Genomic DNA, 21,953 nt, shown 5'->3' with positions numbered 1-21,953 from the left:
GACTCTCACTGGGGTATGGGCTCCCCCTCACACACTGACTCTCACTGGGGTACAGGCTCCCACACACACACTGACTCTCACTGGTGTACAGGCTCCCACACACACAGACTCTCACTGGGGTACAGGCTCCCACACACACACACTCTCACTGCGGTACAGGCTCCCACACACACTGACTCTCACTGCAGTACAGGCTCGCCCTCACACGCTGACTCTCACTGGGGTCCAGGTTCCCCCTCACACACTGACTGTCACTGGGGTACAGGCTGCCCCTCACACACTGACTCTCACTGGGGTCCAGGCTCCCCCTCACATGCTGACTCTCACTGGGGTCCAGGCTCCCCCTCACACACTGACTCTCACTGGGGTACAGGCTGACCCTCACACACTGACTCTCACTGGGGTACAGGCTCCCCCTCATAGATTGACTCTCACTTGGGTACAGGTCTCACACATTGACTCTCACTGGGGTACAGGTCCCACACACACACTGACTCTCACTGGGGTACAGGCTCCCCCTCACACACTGACTCTCACTGGGGTACAGTGTCCCACACACATACTGACCCTCACTCGGGTACAGGTTCCCACGCACACACTGACTCTCACTGGGGTACAGGCTCCCACACACACACACTGACTCTCACTGGGGTACGGGCTCCCCCTCACACACTGACTCTCGTTGGGTACAGGCTCCCCCTCACACACCGACTCTCATTGGGATATGGGCTCCCCCTCACACTCTGACGTTCACTGGGTTCCGGCTCTCACACACACACTGACTCTCACTGGGGTACAGCCTCCCCCTCACACACTGATTCTCACTGGGGTACAGGCTCCCACACACACACACTGACTCTCATTGGGGTACAGGCTGCCACCCACACCCTGAGGTACAGGCTCCCACACACACACTGACTCTCACTGGGGTACAGGCTCCCCCATACATACACACACACTGACTCTCATTGAGTACAGGCTCTCCTCACACACACTGACTCCCAGTGGGGTACAGGGTCCCCCCACACACTGACTATCTCTGGGGTAGGGGTTGATTCTAGGCAGCAAATCAGTGAGCAACTCCCTTGTCCTGCTTAATTTCAATCAGAGCTCAAAAATGATGTTTCTCAGCAGAAATACTCGCGTGTAAGTACCCAATTAAACCTGTGGTCCATGAGACCAGTTAGAAGCTGCATTACCCACTTTGGTGATCACTATGTGAGCTGTGATGAACTCTGTCCATGCTGACTGGTCAGGCTGGACATTGGACTGTGGCCCCAGTGTAGCAAGTGTGATCAGTGTATTGATCACTCACATTTTAGCTCTTGGTCTGACTGCTTCCCTTTTGTCTGAACTCACTCCAGGTGGATGCACCTGGTTGGTCACTCCCCTCTGACTACTGTCCTGTGTGTGCAGACTTGGGAATGTCTTTCACCCACATGCTAATGGAAATGAAAGTTAGACAGTGTGGCGTTGGTGTGGTCACAAGGGATGAGGTTAAACACACAATCCCGTTCCCCCACCACTCTCAGTCTCACATCCCATGTTCTATCTGTGTCCTTTGAATGGATTCCGTAGCCCAATGTGTCTGTCAGGTAGTCAGTCCTAATTTGGAACAAGGTTGGTGAACTCTGGACTTGTCTTTGAGTGACCTGTACTTTATTGCTTGCCTAGGAAACGGGTCTTGTGGTGATGACAGACATTGTAAGCCTGAATCACAGACAGACTGGAGGCATGTACACCGATGAGGCAGTGGTAGCATTCCAGCCTCTCACAGGCACCTTGGTGGCAGCACTCAATCCGAGGATAGTTCCCAGGTAGGAGAGAACTCCTTCCTCCCGCTGCAATCTGTCTGTTTCTCTGACACCTGACTGTTTGTGGTAAAGCTGAGGGATCTCCATTAACACAGTTAGTGTGATGCTGGCCAGTGCAAGTGGAAATGAACCTTTTTGATAACTGCGTTACTGCTTAGTCCGTGAAACAGTCTCGAGGGAGCTGGAGCTGTGAGAAGCTTCGTACAGTTGACAAGGAAATGCTAGGCTTTGGGAAGTAGGAACATTTCAACAATCTTTAGAACAAGCTCCAGCCAGGTGCTGTGGCATGAGTAGGAATCTGTTTCTGCTCATTTATCTACTTATCTGACAGCTGCAACAATATTCCCCTTGTTTTGACATTTAATTGAAACACTACAAATCTGTCAGTGCAGCACTCCCTTGACACTAATCCTCCAACAGTGTGGCACTTCCTCAGCATTGACCCTCCGACAGTGCGGCGCTCCCTCAGCACTGATCCACCGACAGTGCGGTGCTCCCTCCAACAGTGCGACGCTCCCTTGACACTGACCCTCTGACAGTGCAGCGCTCCCTTGGCACTGACCTTCTGACAGTGTGGCGCTCCATCAGCACTGACCCTCCGACAGTGCAGCGTTCCCTCAGCACTGACCCTCCAACAGTGCGGCACTCCCTTGGCATTGACCGTGTGATAACTGCTTTGGTTTTGAGTTAAATTTCCTAGAGTGCGGCTTGAAGGTCTGACTTTCTGGCTGTGGGATTTGGAATGAATGGAGAGTGTTCTGGGTCCATTGTGTTGATTGGTGCAGTGAGGATTGGAGATATTCAAATATTCAAATTTGTCCATCTGGATTCAGAATTGGTTGGCTGACAGAAGGCAGAGAGTGGTTGTCGATGGAAAGTATTCTGCCTGGAGGTCAGTGGTGAGTGGTGTCCCTCAGTGCTCTGCTCTTTGTAGTTTTTATAAATGACTTGGATGAGGATGTTGAGGGGTGGGTTAGTAAATTTACAGATGACACAAAGGTTGGAGGTGCCGTCGATAGTACGAGGGCTATTGCAAGCTGCAGTGCGACATAGACAGGATGCAGAGCTGGGCTGAGAACTGGCAGATGGAGGTCAACCTGGATTAATGCGAAGTGATGCATTTTGGAAGGTCGAACTCGAATGCTGAATATAGGATTAAAGACAGGATTTTTGGCAGTGTGGAGGAACAGAGGGATCTTGGTGTTCGAGTGCATGGATCCCTCAGTGTTGCCACCAAAGTGCTTAGGGTTATTCAGAAAGCATATGGTGTTTTGGAGCTCATTAACAGGGGGATCGAGTTTAAGAGCCGCAAGGTTTTGCTACAGCTCTACAAATCCCTGATGAGACCACACTTGGAATATTGTGTCCAGTTCTGGTCGCCCTACTATAGAAAAGATACAGAGGCTTTGGAGACGGTGCAAAGAGTGTTTACCAGGATGCTGCCTGGTCTGGAGGGCTTGCCTTAGGAAGAAAGGTTGACTAAGCTCGGACTTTTCTCTCTGGAGCGAAGGAGGAAGAGAGGTGACCTGATGAGGTATACAAGATAGTGAGTGGCATGGATAGAGTCAATAGCCAGAGACTTTTCCCCGGGGCAGGATTGACTGGCACGAGGGATCATACTTTTAAGATATTAGGAGGAAGGTCTAGAGGAGACGTCAGAGGTAGACGTCAGCGAACCAATTTTGAATCCAGACAGTCAAATGTGAACACATGGAACGCATTGCTAGCTGTGGTGGTGGAAGCAGAGTAATTGGGGACATTTAAGCGACTGCTGGACATGCACATGGAGAGGAATGAGTTGAGGGGTGCGTAGGTTAGGTTATTTTATTTTAGATTAGGAATAATCCTCGGTACAACATTGTGGGCTGAAGGGCCTGTTCTGTGCTATATTTTTCTGTGTTCTATGTTCTGTTCATCCTGTACGTGCCCAGCGGATGAGAGTGAAGGTGTCTGAGAGAGATTTCATTATTCACTTCAGTGTTCTCCACTTTGTTGCTCACTGACAGGCTGTGCCCCTCAAACACTTATTCTGGTTTTTTTTCCTGCTCAGAGTTGAGAAGAGGAAAAGAACTTTCTTTCCAGAAACCTGGATCTGGCATTGCCTCAACATCAGGTACGGCCTTTGGGATCTGTTTCTGCAAGCCTGGGTCTCGGAGAGGTTGGCCACATTTGATGTAGTTGTCCGTCGTGTTCCAATTCACTGTGAAGTTTATTGCTGTGTCGCTGAAAGGCCTTCGTCCATTCTCAGTCCCATGTCCCCTTGCCCCCTCCAAGTAACCAGGTCCCATGACAACTAACCCCTTTCCTTTGTTCAAAACTGCACACAGGAACCACCTGTAAGCATGAGAAAATGTCAAGGTGCCACCCACTTAATATAACAGGCTGCGAAATCTTCAAGAGGTTATAGCCAGAGCTGTTTGTGGGGAGGGAAGGGGGAGGCCTCAGCTGTGGCCATTCGGTCCCACAAATCTGGGAGAGCAAAACTTTCCTATTGATCCCAGCCTTCAATCTGAGCATCCTCAGCTATGTGGGGTCAACAGTTACTAAAACTCACAACCTTCCAAAGGAAGAAATTCCTCTTCATTCTCCAACTTGTCATGGTCACCCACACCACCTCTTCTGTTCTGTGACTATTCCATATTCCGCTAATTCTAAGAGCTTTGTGTCTGAAAAATTGTCACCTTGGTCTGCAGAGTTTGAATGAGATCAGCCTTCATTCCAAAGCTCTCTATGTTTTCAGCGGGATCTTCTTGTTCCTGTCCCACGACCCCTTGCAGTAAAGGCCTACCGAAGAAATTAAATAAAGCAGAAATTCTTCAGTGGCTGCATGTTAACCTGCTGAGTGACATGTTGTTCAGTACACACCTTTCCCACTGTCTGTCCCTCTGTACACTGCTGGCAGCATCCTGTTGTGTCACACTCTGTGTAGCCTTCTGCCCTTCAGTTAGCTAATGTCCCTAAAGGTTTCTTTTTCTGCTTTACAGCAGTGATCTTGGTTTAAAAGCACCTCCTGGGCTATATATTGTAGACATCCCATGATGAGTAGATCCTTTGTGGAGATGTTGGTTTTTCTTTTTCTCTGCATCATTCCTGAAGAACAGCCCAAAGCAAGTCACTGTGACCATGAGGAGGATTAATTGCTGCATCTGTATGTGCTCACTTTGTTGTGTGAAACCTCTTGTAGCTGCGTGACAGAGCTGCTGTGAGTTTGATGATGTGAACTGACAGCTGATAGTGAGGGAAGTCGATGACTAACCACTGATCCATTTCCTTTACCTCCCATTGACAGTGACACCACTGGAGAAGCTCGTTTACTTGTCGAGATCCCAGACTCCATCACCACCTGGGTAACTGAGGCAGTCAGTCTGTCCCAGGACAGTGGGCTTGGACTTGCTAAAGCCACGGAGCTCCGCACATTCAAACCTTTCTTTGTAGATTTCACTCTGCCATATCATGTGATCCGTGGGGAACAAACCAAGATCCCAGTGACTGTTTACAACTACCTTCCGAGCTGTGCCGAGGTACGGGGAGGTCTGCCGTGTGTCCAGGGCTTGGCACTGATGGAGAGACCTAGTGGGGGCGATGCCATAGACCCCCAGGGAAGTCAGTGTTGGACAGATCGTTGGGGTTGGGAGTTGTCATAAAGCCCACCTGGTTCACTCCTGTCGTTCAGGGAAGGTAACTTACCTGCCTTGGCCTATGTGACTCCAGACCCACAGCATTGGGTTTGACTCTTAACTGCCCTCTGGGTAATTAGGGATGGGCAGTAAATGCTGGTCCAGCCAGTGACGCCCTCATCCTGTCAATGAATGAATGAAAGAACAAGAAGCATTTTCTCACCCAAAAGGAAGTGGAAATCCAGAATCATTTCTGTCCTTTCACCTGAACCAAATAATGCGGCTGGGAGCTGTCCACAGTCAGGTTGGTGGGTTTTAATTTTGGGTAAAGGGATTCAGGGGAAAGGAGTAAAGATGAGGAAATGAATTTGAAGACATGGTCAGCCATGATCCGCTGTAATGCTAGATTAGGCTCAACAGGCCGAGTGGCACCTGCCCCTTCCTGGATGGGTGGAGTTTGCAACGAGCTGGCTCTCTCTGTGGATGCTCCTGATGGTGTTGATGGTTATCCCCACCCTGACCCCTACCAGGTTCATGTGAAGATCACCGTTCCTAAAGGAATCAAATTCATTGGTCACCAGGGGAAACGGCACCTGACTAGGAAGATGTGCATCAGCTCCGAGGAAACGAAACTGACCTCCATCGTCCTGTCGTTCAGTGAACTGGGCCCTGCCAATATCACAGGTGAGGGCTAACTGCTAATCCAACCCCCAGCCCACCCTGCAGATACCTTCTGGGGAAATGGGAGGGGCAAATGCGAGTTTGGGGTGGGGGGTTCAGGTAGGGGTGCTGGGGTGAGCGTGAGGTCAGAGGTCAGGAATGAGTACGATTCTGGGTGAGTGTGAGGTCGTGGGCTCAGAGGTGAGTGTGGAGTTGGGGCTGAGGTCAGGGTGGAGGTTGGTGAATGGATGTGGTGGTGGGGTCAGGGGTGGTGGGGAATGATGTCTCCAGTGTCCCCCTGCCCGTGTACCAGGGCTAACACACTCCTCAGCAACGGGCGTAGATCTCAACATAGGCTGCCCACCAGACATCAACTTCCCAGAGCTTCTGTCTCTTTGACCGTCAGATGTAGAAAGGATATTTGCACTGATGTAAGAATTTAAAGCTGGATGACAAAGACAATAATTAGTAAATCTGATCGGGAATTCAAGAGAAATTTCTGACCTTAGAGACGTTTGAGAATATGGAACTTTCTCCAACAGGCAATGGTCAAGATAAGGCACATAAAGAGTGCAGATACATTTAAGGGGAAGCTTCATAAACTGAGGGGAGAGAAATGAATAGAAGGGACGAGAGAGAGCTCATGTGGAGCAGAAACCATCAGCTGGAAATGGCAGGGCTCAGTGTCGTCATTGTGTTCTGTATGAGACTGTCAGAACACATTCACACGGCTGTCACTTCATGTTTACAGCCAAAGCGTTTGCTTACAGTGAGAGCAGCTGCTGTGAGGGAGGGCTACACAGCCTGAAGAACAGCAAGTACCTGGAGGAGAGCTACACAGACAGGAGGAGCCCAGCTGGGATGGACTATGTGAAGAGACAAGTGCTGGTGGAGGTGAGGGAGACAACATATTTAATGTTCAGCTAGTAATCACAGTGAGAGTTGTCACTGTTTTCACAAAGCCAGGAGTGTTTGATTGTCCAGTGTATTACAGAGGTCTCTGTTGCTAACATGCTGGTCCCTTTAAATTGGGACTTTGCTGCTGTGAATAGAAATGCTTTAAGATGAAAGAGAATTTATGCTCATTATAGAGCCTTAGAGCTGTACAGAACGGTCCAACTCCTCCATACTAACCAAATATTCTAAACTAATCTAGTCCCATTTGCCAGCATTTTACCGATATCCCCCTGAACCCTTTCTATTCATATACCCATCCAGATGCCTTTTAAATGTTGCAATTGTACCAGCCTCCACCACTCCCTCTGGCAGCTCATTCCGTACATGTACCACCCTCTGTGTGGAAAAAGTTGCCCCTTACGTCCCTTTTAAATCTTTCCCCCTCACCTTATACCTCTGCTCTCTAGTTTTGGACTTTCCTACCCTGGTAGAATGACCGTGGCTATTTACCCTATCCACGTCCCCTGTGATTTTATAAAATGTTCCCGTAAAGCATCAGAAAATAAATGACTTTGATTGTGCTAGTAATGTGAAGAGTGAATTGGTGCCAAAGGACTTGGTGATGTGGCTTCATGCGATGTTCCTTCTTTGTCCTCTCTTACTTTTTCTTTGTTCCTCAGCCTGAAGGATTGCCCAGGGAGTACACCTACAGTGTCTTCTTCTGTCCCAATGGTATGTAAACTGTGTGCAATTGATGAGCAGAGAGGGGTTGGGGTGCGCAATGTAGCTGCTAAAAGTCAGTGACCACAGCCATTGTTCTGATTGCTGACGCACACACACACACCCATTGTCTACTGCTGTTTTGAATTTTTATTTTACAATATTCTCTGTTTGTGTTAATTACTTTTATCTCCTGAAGCATTTTAGTTACTAAGTGTAAATGAACATTGAACCCAGAATCCAAGATCTGCATTTCTGTAGTGCCCTTTCATGGCTGTGGGACAACCCAAAGTACTCCGCAGCCAATGAGATATATTTGGATTATGATTTGGAAATGCCGGTGTTGGACTGGGGTGGACAAAGTTAAAAATCACACAACACCAGATTATAGTCCAACAGGTTTAATTGGAAGCACTAGCTTTCAGAGCGCCACTACCACCTGATGAAGGAGCAGTGCTCAGAAAGCTAGTGCTTCCAATTAAACCTGTTGGACTATAACCTGGTGTTGTGTGATTTATATTTGGATCCCACAAAGAACATGAGGTAGGACATAGCTGATCTGTGGTGTTGGCTGAGGGACAAGTCACAGCTGTCTGTTTTTCAGTTTACCTGACACATTGTGTTTGTCAGGATTGTGTGTGTGTGTGTCTGTGTGTGTGTGAGAGAGAGATGGAATCAAAGTGGCACAGTGGCTCAGTCGTTAGCGCTGCTGCCTCACAGTGCCAGGGACTCTGGTTCAACTCCAGCCTCGGGTGACTGTCCGTGTGGAGTTTGCACATTCTCCATGTCTGTGTGGGTTTCCTCCCACAGTCCAAAGATGTGCAGGTTAGGGTGGATTGGCAGTGTTAAATTCCTGATGAAGGGCTCTGGCCTGAAATGTCGATTTTCCTGCTCCTCGGATGCTGCCTGACCTGCTGTGCTTTCCAGCACCACTCTAATCTCCAGCATCTACAGTCCTCACTTTTGCCTGGCAGTGTTAAATTGCCCATAGTGTTCAGCGATGTGTAGGTTTGGTGCATTAGTTAGGGTAAATGTAGGATAATAGGGGTTGGGTTTGTTACTGTTCGGAGGGTTGGTGTGGACCTGTCAGGCCGAATGGCCTGTTTCCATACTGTAGGGAGTCTATGGATTCAGTGTCCCAAGCTGAGGCTGGGAAATAAACCAGCTGTGGTCCCAGGTTCTGATCAGCATCCACTGGGGATTGGTCTGTCTCTGGTGGGGACTGATGCTTGAATCCTTACAGACTCGATAGAGCTGCCTGGAGTGCATTGGGTCATCGTGGGACCCCACAGGGATGGGTTCGTTCTCTGGATCTGAAATTCCCTCTCAACTCCTTGACCTTTGCTGCTGAGGCCTGCCTGTTTTGATCAAACTTTAGACCCCTCCCCTCTGTGATTCTTTGAGATGCTGTTCTTCATTAAGGATGGTCGAATTTGCAGTGACAGGGCAGTGACACCAACTGGTCCATGTTGATGTTTCTGTTCCCACCCTGTCACCATATCCGATTCTTTTGCATCATATATTTATCTAGCTTCTCCATTAATACATTGTTATTATTCATACCTTCTCCTTTTGGCTCATTGGCTGGACGGCCGGTGTGGATCAGGTTGGGGTGGGGCTGTTTGGGAGCAGCCTCTCAGTACTTTGGCCATGATGGCAGCTGGGAGTGGGTGCTCAGGCAGAAACCTGAAGAGGAAGAATAAATCCAAATCATTCTTCAGTCACAATTCCGTCATGATAAAATAGTCTTTGCGTTGAGTTAGTGTTCCCTTCAGTTGTCCGAATTTTACACCATCATGGGAATGTCCAACATAACCAGTCAGCCAGTAAGATGCTTGTCATTGTACCCATTGAGCCAACTCCTTCACTTATTAATCTGTGTGGCCTTTACTTCCCTGTCTGTCACCTGTAGCTCTCGACTCACTTAGTGATCAAAAATCTGCCTAAAACCCTCCCCTTACCATTCTTGATTAATGACCATCAGTAGAAATTCCTCCTCATCTCCATCTTAAAAGGGAGACTTATTTGAAACTGTGCCTTCTGCTGTAGGATCCTCCATAAGGGGGAACAGCATCTCAACATCTAGCCTATCAGCTTCTCCCCACTCTTCAGAATCCTGTGTTCCAATAATCTTTCTTTCATTCTTTTAAACTAACTGTTAAACAACCTATTTCATCCCAGGAATCAGCCAAGTGTACTTTCTCTGAACTGCTCCCATTGCACGTATATCCCTTCTTAATTAAGGTGACCAAGACTATACCCGTGTGGACCATGAGAACTGGATCCTTCCCCTCCCAGTCTGAGTTCCTCTCCAGCCCTGGGGGCAGCATGTCCTTAACCCTGGCATTGGGCAACTGGCACTGTTTTCAGGAATAGCCCTCTGAGCTGCAGAGAGCAGTATCTCTCTCCCTCACTGTGCTACAGTGGTCTACATAAGCTGTGGGAATCTCCAGCATGTTGGCCAGTTGCAGGGCCAGAGGGTCCCCTTTGGGTCAGGAGGTTTGCAACATCTACTGAGGAACTGAATCTCCTCCCAGGCTGTGAAACCTGGGACCAGATTGGAAGGTTCATTTACCAGCTAGCCTAAGGGTGCTGGTCTGTGATTCAGATTCTTATTATTCAGAATTTAGAGTCTCTTAGCCCAGATCAAGGCCATTCAGCCCGCTGACATCATAGACCATATAGTATAGGAGCAGAATTAGGGCATTTGGGACCTCGCCTGTGCTCAATCATGGCGGGTATGTTTCTCAACCTCGCTCTCCTGCCTTCTCTCCGTGACCCTTGATCCCCTTATTAATCAAGAACTTACCTATCTCTGTCTTAAATACTCAATGACCCGGCCTCCACAGCTCTCTGCAGCAATGGGTTCCACAGATTCCCCACCCTCTGGCTGAAGAAATTCCTCCTGATCTCAGTTCTAAAGGATCGTCCCTTCACTCTGAGGCTATAACCTCGGGTCCTAGTCTCTCCAACTATTGGAAACATCTCCATGTCCACTCTATCCAGACCTCTCAGTATTTTGTCAGTTTCAATTAGATTCCCCTCATCCCAGAGTCCTCAACCAGCCCTGTGACAAGCCCTTCATCCCCAGGATCATTCTTGTCAACCTCCTTTAGACCCCCTCCAACATCAGTACGTCCTTCCCAAAACTGCTCGCAATGTTCCAAATGTGGTCTGACCAGAGCCGTATACAGCCTCAGCAGTACATCTCTATTCTTGTATTCCAGCAGTTGCATTTACCTTCCTAACTGCCAACTGAACCTGCACATTAACCTTAAGAGAATCCTGAATTAGGACTCCCAAGTGCCTTAATGCTTCAAGTTTCCAAAGCTGTTACCTGTTTAGAAAATAGTCTGTGCCTCTATTCTTCCTACCAAAGAGCATAACCTCTCACTTTTCCACTTCTTTGCCCACACTCCTAGCCTGTCCAAATCTTTCTGTAACCTCCCTGTTTCTTCAACACTTCCTGTCCCTGCACCACAAACCTAGCAACAATGCCTTCAGTTCCTTCATCAAAATATGAATGTAAATTGTGAATAGTCGTGGTTCCAACACTAACCCCCGTGGACCTCCACTAGTCACCAGCTGCCATCCTGAAAAAGGTCCCTTTATCCCCACTCTCTGTCTCCTATCGGTCAGCCAACCCTCTATCAGTGCCAGGACTTTGCCCCTAACACCATGGGCTTATCTTATTTCGCAGCCTCCCATGTGGCACCTTGTCCAAGGCCTTCTGGAAATCCAAATAGATTCCATCCAGTGGCTCTCCTTTATCTAACTAGCTTTTTACCTCCTCAAAGAATTCTAACAGATTTCTGACAGAACTTGCCTTTGCTGGCTTTTTGAAAGAGCTGTTCAGTTAGTCCCATTCGCACATCTTTAGCCCCACTCCTTGCAAATGTTTCCCTTTCATTTAGTTCCTCAATTCCCTTTTGAAAGTTCCTGCTACCCCCCAACATTCCTAATCACAACAACATTGTGTTTTAAAAAAAGCTCCTCATAATCTTCGAGCTGTTTTGACAATTACCTTCAATCTGTCCCCCTCTGGTCACTGACCCACCAGCCACTGGTAACCAATCTTCTTGTTTCATCATTGAAAATTGTCCTGTGACTTTGAACAGATTGATTAAACCTCGCTTTTACCTTCTCTGCTGTTAGGGGAACACTCTGTGTCTCTGGTCTTTCTATAGAACTAGAATTCCTCTTCATTATTTGGGTAAATCCTCTCTCACTCTCTCCATCCTTCCCAAAGTGTGGTGCCCAGAACTGGCCACAGTTACTCTGTTTGTCTTCTCAGAAAAGATTCACATTTCCACTCCGAACAAGTATGAGTACCAGTACATTCAGAAACCAGCCAAGAAGGTGCACTTTGACGTAGCTGTGAAGGCACATAATGATGCTCATTTTGCCTTGTCGATGGGACCTCGTGACACAGCAGAAATGGTTGAGATTGTGATCGGAGGACGGCAGAACACAAAGACATGGATTGCGGTGAGCAAGATGGGTGAGCCGGTGGTCAGTGCAAACACTCCTCAGATCCTGTCCTGGGATGAGTTCCGAAACTTCTGGATTTCCTGGAAGACTGGCATTGTCCAGGTGAGTGAGATAAAATACAGAGAGACCCCTTGAACCTTGCTGACCTTGCATGCTCCTTTACCTTTTAGCAGACAGTCTGCTCCCTCTGTATTAAAACTCCACCTGTTCCTGAGGACTCGTGATGAAATTTGTTTAAAAAAGAAGTTGAATTTGTTGACATTGCTTGGTCATCTTGCGCTGTCTGGAGGTGTTCAGGTTAAACCCAGTTCACGCTGTCTGAAGGTATCTCTCCACCTCATGTGTCTGAAGGTATCTCTCCTCCTCGTGTGTCTGAAGGTATCTCTCCTCCTCATGTGTCTGAAGGTATCTCTCCTCGTGTGTCTGAAGGTATTTCACCTCCTCATGTGTCTGAAGGTATTTCTCCTCCTCATGTGTCTGAAGGTATCTCTCAACCTCATGTATCTGAAGGTATCTCTCCTCCTCAAGTGTCTGAAGGTATCTCTCCTCCTCAAGTGTCTGAAGGTATCTCTCCACCTCATGTGTCTGAAGGTATCTCTCCTCCTCATGTGTCTGAAGGTATTTCTCCTCCTCATGTGTCTGAAGGTATTTCTCCTCCTCGTGTGTCTGAAGGTATCTCTCCTCCTCATGTGTCTGAAGGTATCTCTCCTCCTCGTGTGTCTGAAGGTATCTCTCCTCCTCGTGTGTCTGAAGGTATCTCTCCACCTCATGTGTCTGAAGGTATCTCTCCTCCTCATGTGTCTGAAGGTATTTTTCTTCATCATGTGTCTGAAGGTATCTCTCCTCCTCATGTGTCTGAAGGTATCTCTCCTCCTCATGTGTCTGAAGGTATCTCTCGTCCTCGTGTGTCTGAAGTATTTCTCCTCCTCATGTGTCTGAAGGTATCTCTCCTCCTCATGTGTCTGAAGGTATTTCTCCTCCTCATGTGTCTGAAGGTATCTCTCCTTCTCGTGTGTCTGAAGGTATCTCTCCTCCTTGTGTGTCTAAAGGTACCTCTCCTCCTCATGTGTCTGAAGGTATCTCTCCTCCTCGTGTGTCTGAAGGTATCTCTCCTCCTTGTGTGTCTGAAGGTATCTCTCCTTGTGTGTCTGAAGGTATTTCTCCTCCTCGTGTGTCTGAAGGTATCTCTCCTCCTCATGTGTCTGAAGGTATCTCTCCTCCTTGTGTGTCATTCCCAGGTGGGGCACGGTTTAAAACCATCAAACCAGTCCCTGATTGTGGAGTGGGCGGTCACTAGACTCCTCGAGATCAATTACATCGGCTTTTCAACTGGATGGGGCTCAGTGGGAGAATTCAAAATCTGGAGGAAAGAGGAATCGGATGAAAACCACAACGAAGCCTTCACTCTTGGAGTGCCTCACAATGTCGTCCCTGGGTCTGAGAGAGCGACTGCGTCCATGATAGGTACAGGAACACAGCGCAGGCTACACTCACCTTGGTCTTTGGGCACTTGTCAAATGGGACTTAGTACAGGTCACAAAATAAACTGCACTGACATTTACTGAAGGACAATTAATAATGAAGCTAGGCAGGTTTGGGGGTTAGTGTGTGCTATTACAGCTGTCTTGTTGATGTAGGCTCTGAGGTCCCTGGTTCCCATTGACACGGGGTCAGTGCCTGAGCGAGTGGTCACAACAAGATGGGTGATGACTGCCTGGCCCTGTTTACCCATTTTTCCAAAAGATAACTTTATTTCTACAAAATCTGTAAACTTGCATTCCATTGTCATTTCAATTGGATGTTATCAAACGTTCAATACAGGTAATGATTTTCCAAACAACACATGACTCTCAGTACAGTTGCAATTATATGATACTTGCAGTATACATGATAAAGGTACACCCCAAAGCTTTGACACTGTTTCCAACTCCCCCAAATACTCCAGCAGGTGGGGACCTTAAACAGTGACTTTTCTCTAATATAGCCTTCACAGTAGCTGGTCCAGGCTTTGGTGTGTACCTCAGCAGGTTACTCCAGGCACCAAGTAGCTTTCTACCTTTTCAAGGGCTTTCCTTGAAGGCTGCTTTCTAATTCTTGGGGGCTACTGTTGGATTTTCAGGAGCTGGATTTTTATTCTCACTAATTTGTTGCATAGTTACAATAATCCAAAAATGTGCAGGTTAGGCAAATTGGCCATGCTAAATTGCCTGTCGGGTTAGGTGAAGGGGTAAATGTAGGGGAATGGATCTGGGTGGGTTACGCTTCGGTGAGTCAGTGTGGACTTGTTGGGCCGAAGGGCCTGTTTCCACACTGTAAGTAATCTTTCAAAAAAGAATTCTGTATCTGTCCAGTCATGTGGGATAGTTGGGCTCACACAGAGCAGAATTCTTTATTATCTTCAATTTTCATCCCCTTCACTAAATTTAAGATCACAACATGCAAGGGAAGTATTGATTTCCTCAACACCACATTACTTAACCTGGTACAAAATAACAGCATAAGTTAGCAACAAAAGATTCAGTTTTAAACTAACTAAGAGACATCAACACATTAAAAGCCATCACAAGGAACACCTCTTTGACAACTGGTCGGGTCACTGCAAATGCATTTATATCACATATTTGCAAATCTGGAAGATTAACCAAGTAGTTGCTACTGTTTTACTGCATCTCAATTTCAGAAGTAAATTCAACAATTGGCATAATGTTCTTTATATGTCTATCATATACTACATGCTATTATCATTGCATTTCTCCCTATACAGTGACTCCTGAACATAGGCAGCGTTAATGCGCATTCATGCGCAAACAATAAATATGAGGTGTTGGAGAAATTCAGGGCCTGGAGAGACAGAGAAAAGCAGAGTTAATGTTTCAAATCGAATATGATCTTATTTGGAACTCTCTCTCACTCTCTCTCTATCTTCACAGATGCTGCCACCCTACTGAATTTCTCCAGCATTTTCTGTTTGTTTCAGATTTCCAGCACCCACAGCATCTTTGATTTAATTGCTTAGAAGATTTTAATCACTCGAACAAGATCACAAGATCCCGATGCTTGGCTAACTGTTATCCGGCATTCGATAATCCGGAATTTGATTAACCGAACGAAATACTCCCCGCCTGTGACCTTCAGATAATCGAGGGTCCTCTGTATTCTACTTTGACAAATTCAAATCCGTTCTCTGTCTTGTGCAGCTTGCTGTTCCCCACTCTCACATGCAGCCTTTACCTTAAATCGAGCCCCACACTCCAACCTCCTCTCACCCCTTTGGAGCCTCTCCCAAGATTATGGCTACGAGGTCCCCCTCCTGTCCTGAAGGTGCTGCCCCTCATTGGGGTACAGGGTCTCCCCCTCTCTTTCCTGAAGGGGCTGACTCTCCCTGGGGTACAGGGTCTCCCCCTCTCTCTCCTGAAGGGGCTGACTCTCCCTGGAGTACAGGGTCTCCCCCTCTCTCTCCTGAAGGTGCTGACTCTCCCTGGAGTACATGGTCTCCCCCTCTCTCTCTTAAAGGGGCTGACTCTCCCTGGGGTACAGGGTCTCCCCCTCTCTCTCCTGAAGGTGCTGACTCTCCCTGGGGTACAGGGTCTCCCCCTCTCTCTCCTGAAGGGGCTGACTCTCCCTGGGGTACAGAGTCTCCCCTTCTCTCTCCTGAAGGGGCTGACTCTCCCTGGAGTACAGGGTCTCCCCTTCTCTCTCCTGAAGGTGCTGACTCTCCCTGGAGTACAGGGTCTCCCCTTCTCTCTCCTGAAGGTGCTGACTCTCCCTGTGGTTGATCTGGACAGTCTGATTCCTTTTGAGGGGGCAGGGATTGTTTGCAGATACCTCCATTACTGCAGGTGCCATAACTGTGACCTATCCTGAGCCCACACTGTGTCCATGGATGAAGAGGAGGAGATCCTGGCTAACATTCCAGGCTCCTGGTCAGGGAGATGGAGGCTGGGCTTATAATGGGTCCACAGTCTCCATGTTTTCAGGAAATGAGAATGTGTGCCTCCTGCCCGTGCCCCTTCAAACCCCATGGTCCGGACTGTAGGGTCTGAAAGGCTCATGGAGTGTGTTGCATCTACATGCTAATGGCTCTAAGTGCTGCTGATGGATCCATACTCACAGTTTGGCTTTCATCCCTCCATCCAGGAGGCAGGTGGGAAAACTGCAAATACCCTCATCTAAAGAGGAATGAGGGAAATCAGACTGGACCCTTGTTTTTGATCATTGCCCTGTGACACCCATAGAAAATGAATGGTTTGTCTCTGTGTATGTTCACGTTGGTCTGTCCCTGTGTGTACAAGTGTCTGTGTCCCTGCGTGTACAAGTGTCTGTGTCCCTCTGTGTACATGTCTCTGTGTCCCTCTGTGTACATGTCTCTCTGTGTATGCGTGTCTGTGTCCCTGTGTGTACATGTCCCTCTGTGTACGCGCCCCTCTGTGTATGCGTGTACGCGTCCCTGTGTGTACGCATCCCTGTGTGTACGCGTCCCTCTGTGTACACATGCCTGTGTTCCTCTGTGCACGCGTGCCTGTGTCCCTCTGTGCACATGTCCCTCTGTGTATGCGTCCCTCTGTGTATGCGTGTCTGTGTCCCTGTGTGCCAGTACATGTATGTAATTGTGTGTGTCTGACTATGGTGTATCTTGCTATGTTTTTTAGGTGATGTGATGGGTCCAACACTGAATAATCTGGACACCTTGCTCCGCCTCCCCTTCGGGTGTGGGGAGCAGAACATGATCCACTTTGCTCCGAATGTCTTTGTGCTAAAATACTTGCAGAAGACAAAGCAGCTGTTCCCAGAGGTGGAGAGTGAGGCTACGGATTACCTGCTGCAAGGTGAGTCCCTGCAGTGACAACATCTCAGAAATCATGGTCATCGGACCCACCAAGGGAGAGGGGGCAGGGGGGATGTGGAGCCCACTGACCCTGAGATGGAATGGCCAGCCATTAGCTGCTCTCCCATGGCAGAGGTACACAGGTTTACAGCTATGTTCATTTCCACCCTGTACCACTAGGAGACTGTGGGAAATGTAAATCTGTTCCCTTTTGTTCCGATATTGGTTATCCATCCAAATTAACCAAGGATGACTGCTACAGATACCTGCCTCATAGGTTTGATACAATTGTGGGTCTTGCTCGACCAGGTCAGAGGGCATTTAAGAGTTAGCTACACTGGTCTGGGACTGAAGTCTAAGTAGATGTGGCAGACTCCCTTTCCGATAAAGATGCTGATAAACCTGATGAGATTGTTAATGATGATCTGAGACCAGCTTTTTAGTTCCAAGTTTCCAAAACGGACTTTGAGTTCTCAGGTTGCAGTGGTGAGATTTAGGATATTTTCAAACTCTTGTTTCAGAGGCTGTTTGGATGGTGTTGAATTAACACAGATCATCACAGTTATTGAGTCATACAGCACAGGAACGGACTCTTCTGTCTAACCAGTCCATGCTGACCATGTTCCCAAACTAAACTAGTCCCATTTGCCTGCACTTGGCCCATATCCCTCCAAACATTTCTGATTCATGCATTTATCCAAATGCCTTTTAAATATTGTAACTGTACCCCATATCCACCACTTTCTCTGGAGGTTTCAGTGCACATATGAACCACTCTGTGTAAAAAATACCCCTCATGTCTTTTTGTCAATCTCTGTCCTCTCACTTTATAAATACACCCTCCATCCCAGGACAGAAGGAGAGCTAACTCCTGACTGCAGAACAGCCCAACTGAAACCCTGGGACTAGAAAACACCGTTTGCTTCAGTGAAGCTGGTCTCAGTGTTAACTTGATTCTGGTCACTCACTTATTGTGGCTGGACAGGAACAGGCATTATCCCCATCATGCTTATGCTGGCTCTATGAAAGTGCCACTCAATAAGTCTGCAACCCCCTCCCTCCAAGCCTGATATAAATATGTTATCGTCCAATGTTTCTCCAAATCCCATATGAAAAGTTCATCTTGAAACCGCTTCCCCTGCCCTTTCAGGCAGTACCTCCCACTTCACAGTTCCTCGTCATAAACATTATCTCCTCCTCTGCACCTCGGTGTCTTTTGTCATTTTCCCTAATTCTGGCCCCTTCCCTTGCTCTGTCCCTGGAAACAATTTCTCCTGACTCCATTTGCTCCATTTATAATTTTCGCACCTCTGTTAATTAATCCTTAATTTCTCTCTGATCCAAGGAGAATATTCCCAGCTGTTCCAATCTTTCTATGAAACTCAAACCGCTTGCCTTCTGAAATATTCCAGTGAATATCCTTTCTGTTGTTCTTTAGTTTTGTTTATCGTTCCAAGTGAAAGTTGGAGATGATTGAAAGTGAAACTCTGGACAGATTTTCCTCTGAATTTTCTGACCTGCAGGATATCAACGCCAGCTGACATACAAGAGGGAGGATGGATCGTACAGTGCATTTGGTGAGAGGGATTCTTCTGGGAGCATGTGGTGCGTGCATTTATTCAGTCTCTATGAATACGAGGGGGTGAGATTACAATGGGGGAGAATTCGCATTCCCTCTTTGCACTGAGAGGATTTGAAAATCGAGCAAGGCATCCCAGGTCAGCAGATCCAGCATCTGTCCCCATCACAAACTCATCTCCCAAAGCCCCCATCCTAGAGACTCTGTTCTACTACATTCTTCCTCTGTTCATGTTAAATTCAAGGCAAGGGGAGAACTGAGCAGTGTGGGAGATCCACAGTTTGAGACCTTGGGAGTTTAAGAGTGATACCCAGGGATTAGACAGAAGGTGGGACATTGTGTTTCACAGGGGTCTCTGGATTCATCATTTACAGAAACATGTTATAGTGTAATGCAATAATATGGAAATTAGGGGCAGAAACATCAAAACCAAGATATAGGCTACAGTTAATCCAGTGGAGGATTGTGACAAAGAATTAAACAACTTGTAAAGAAAATAACAAATGAATAACTCGCAGAATGAATGTGCCGTTAGCAAATAGATATTAGTCTGGGGAACTGAGCAATAGTGCACTTTGAAGGAGGAATCAGAGCCATAATCTCCTTGAGAACTGTGGAGTGGAAAGGGGCAGAGAGACCAGGGATTTCAGAATCACAAATCACTGAAAGAGCCAAGCCAATGGTGGGAATGATTTCTTCAGGGAAAGAATTCAAACGTGGAGAAGTCATGTTAAACTTGTATAAGACTGAAGGCTTGCCACCAAGTCACCCTTCAGTTACACGTGTACAATACACAGATCTGACCAGCCAGCTCCGAGCTAGTCCCGAGAGTGAGGAGTCTCCCAGAGACCCCTGTTACAGAGGAACCTCGATAATCCGAAGGATGCGGGTGGGGAGTATTTAGCTCGGTTAATTGAATTCCAGACAATCGAATGTCGGATAACCTTGTTTAGCCGAGCATTGGGACCTTGCAATCTTGCCGAATAATCCGATATTCGGATAATCGAATGCCGGATAATCGAGGTGACTCTGTATATCTATCAGCCAGGGCTCCCTGATTGGCTGACGTTAACAGCCCCAATCAGGGATCTCCTAGTCAATGAGATCCATCTGCCCTGGTTTCAATCACTACACAGACCATCGTCAGACCACACTCTCTCGCCACATTATAATAAGCACACTGAAGTATCGCAGCAAAGATTTACAAATAGCAAACCTGAGAGGTTATAAATATCAGGAAAGACCGAACAGACTGGGGCTGCATTCTCTGGAAGAGAGGAAATTGTGGAATGACTAGATCGAGGTCCTTAAAATGAAAGGTTTTGACTTCTGGAGGTGTCTAACCAAAGGCCAGAACACAGGGCAGTTCTTAATAAGTGCAGGGGTACTCAGGATAATCTTCTTTGCCCAGAGAGTGGTGGAGAACGTGAAGCTCGTTCAAAAGGTCATGAGAGTGAGGAGCAGAAGTAGGCCATTCGGCCCATCGGATTGGATCCTGCTGTCCATGGAGTGGTTGGGATGAATAGCGTCAATACAAGGTGAAGCTGGGAAAACACCTCAGGGAGAAGGCAATAGAACAATCATGAAGCCCTAAGTTCTGAGTCTCTCCCCAAACCTCTCCATCTCTTGCCTCTCGCAAGATGATTCTTAACACCCCCCTGTTTGAGTGCGCCTTTGGTCATCTGTCCGTAATATCTCCCTTTGTGGCTCAGTGTGACATGAATTTTGATTCTGACCTTGTGAAGCACTTTATGCTTCTCATTATCTTAAATGTGCTACAGAAATCTAAGTTGGTGGTGGAGTGAGAAGGAATGGGAGGAGGCGTGTGTGGAGCAGATCTCTGGGGGAAGTGGGGGAAGACTGCGGGACATCAAGTGGGAGAGAGTATGGGCAATGACAGGGAAGAGAGTGTGAGGGACCGGGTGGTGGAGAGAGTCTCAGGGTGGGATAGAAGAACTTGAGATAAAAGATTTGACAGGACAGGAAGAACTATGGGAAAGAGTTCAGAGGGAGAACTCCACGCAGAGAGAGAGAGAGAGAAGAACTCTACAGAGAGAGAGAGCAAGAGGAGAACTCTGCAGAGAGAGAGAGAGAGAGAAGAACTCCACAGAGAGAGACAGAGAAGGAGAATTCTGCAGAGAGAAAGAGAGGAGAACTCTGCATGAAAGCGAGAAAGAGAGAACGAGAGGAGATCTCTGCTGAGAGAGAGCGAGAGAAGGAGAACTCTGCAGATAGAGAGAGAGGGAAAGAAGGAGAACTCCGCAGAGAGAAATTCATAGAGTCGTAGAGATGTACAGCACAGAAACTGACCCTTCGGTCCAACCCGTCCATGCCAACCAGATATCCCAACCCAATCTAGTCCCACCTGCCAGCACCTGGCCCATATCCCTCCAAACCCTTCCTATTCATATATCCATCCAAATGCCTCTTAAATGTCGCAATTGTACCAGCCTCCACCACTTCCTTTGGCAGCTCATTCCACACATGTGACACCCTCTGCGTGAAAAAGTTGCCCCTTAGGTCTCTTTTATATCTTTCCCCTCTCACCCTAAACCTATGCCCTCTAGTTCTGGGCTCCCCGGCCCCAGGGTAAAGATTTTGTCTATTTATCCTATCCATGCCCTTCATGATTTTATAAACCTCGAAAAGGTCACCCCTCAGCCTCCGACGCTCCAGGGAAAACAGCTCAGCCTGTTCAACCTCTCCCTATAGCTCAAATCCTCCAACCCTGGCAACATCCTTTTCTGAACCCTTTCAAGTTTCACAACATCTTTCCAATAGGAAGGAGACCAGAATTGCATGCAATATTCCAACAGTGGCCTAACCAATGTCCTGTACAGCCGCAACATGACCTCCCAACTCCTGTACTCAATACTCTGACCAATAAAGGAAAACATACCAAACATGAGAGAGAGAGCAAGAGAAGGAGACCTCCGCAAAGAGAGAGAGGGAGGGAAAAGGAGAACTACACAGAGAGAGTGAGAGAGCAAGAGAAGGAGACCTGCACAGAGAGAGAAGGAGAACTCTGCAGAGAGAGAGAGAACGCTGCAGAGAGAGAGAAAGAGAGAGAGAGGAGAGCTCTGCGGAGAGTGAGACAAGGAGGACTCTGCGCAGAAAGAGAAGGAGAGCTCTGCAGAGAGAGAGGGAGAGAGAAGGAGAGCTCTGCAGAGAGAGACGAAAACTCTGCAGAGAGAGAGAATGAGAGCTCTGCAGAGAGAGAGAGAAGAAGAGCTCTGCAGAGAGAGAGAAGGAGAGCTCTGCAGAGAGAAAGAACGAGAGCTCTGCAGTGAGAGAGAGCGAGAAGGAGAGCTCTGCAGAGAGAGAGAGAGAGAAGGAGAACTCTGCAGAGA

At 47.6% G+C, this 21,953-nt stretch overlaps 1 protein-coding gene across 1 annotated transcript; it reads left to right on the top strand.

The window, feature by feature from the left end:
• Positions 1-1,668: 1,668 nt before the first annotated feature.
• LOC122565484 (C3 and PZP-like alpha-2-macroglobulin domain-containing protein 8) lies at positions 1,669-19,623 on the top strand. Its single transcript, XM_043721505.1, has 10 exons — positions 1,669-1,817; positions 3,865-3,927; positions 5,104-5,335; positions 5,962-6,115; positions 6,843-6,985; positions 7,669-7,720; positions 12,003-12,301; positions 13,438-13,663; positions 16,849-17,025; positions 18,548-19,623. Exons 1-10 carry the CDS (start codon positions 1,693-1,695, stop codon positions 18,709-18,711), a joined length of 1,635 nt encoding a protein of 544 aa, XP_043577440.1. The 5' UTR covers positions 1,669-1,692; the 3' UTR covers positions 18,712-19,623.
• The last annotated feature ends 2,330 nt before the right edge of the window (positions 19,624-21,953 follow it).

This window comes from Chiloscyllium plagiosum, chromosome 31 (genome assembly GCF_004010195.1).
Source record: "Chiloscyllium plagiosum isolate BGI_BamShark_2017 chromosome 31, ASM401019v2, whole genome shotgun sequence".
NCBI classification, from domain to species: Eukaryota; Metazoa; Chordata; class Chondrichthyes; order Orectolobiformes; family Hemiscylliidae; genus Chiloscyllium; species Chiloscyllium plagiosum.
The sequence above is the reverse complement of the archived record's forward strand: the minus strand, read 5'-3'. Positions and strand labels throughout refer to the sequence as shown.

Excerpts from the sequence above, each read along its gene's own strand:
- LOC122565484 (XM_043721505.1), top strand. The coding sequence starts at position 1,693 with ATGACAGACATTGTAAGCCTGAATCACAGACAGACTGGAGGCATGTAC. Across the intron at positions 7,721-12,002 it reads TGTCTTCTTCTGTCCCAATG|AAAAGATTCACATTTCCACT; the intron begins GTATGTAAACTG and ends TTGTCTTCTCAG. Across the intron at positions 12,302-13,437 it reads GGAAGACTGGCATTGTCCAG|GTGGGGCACGGTTTAAAACC; the intron begins GTGAGTGAGATA and ends TGTCATTCCCAG.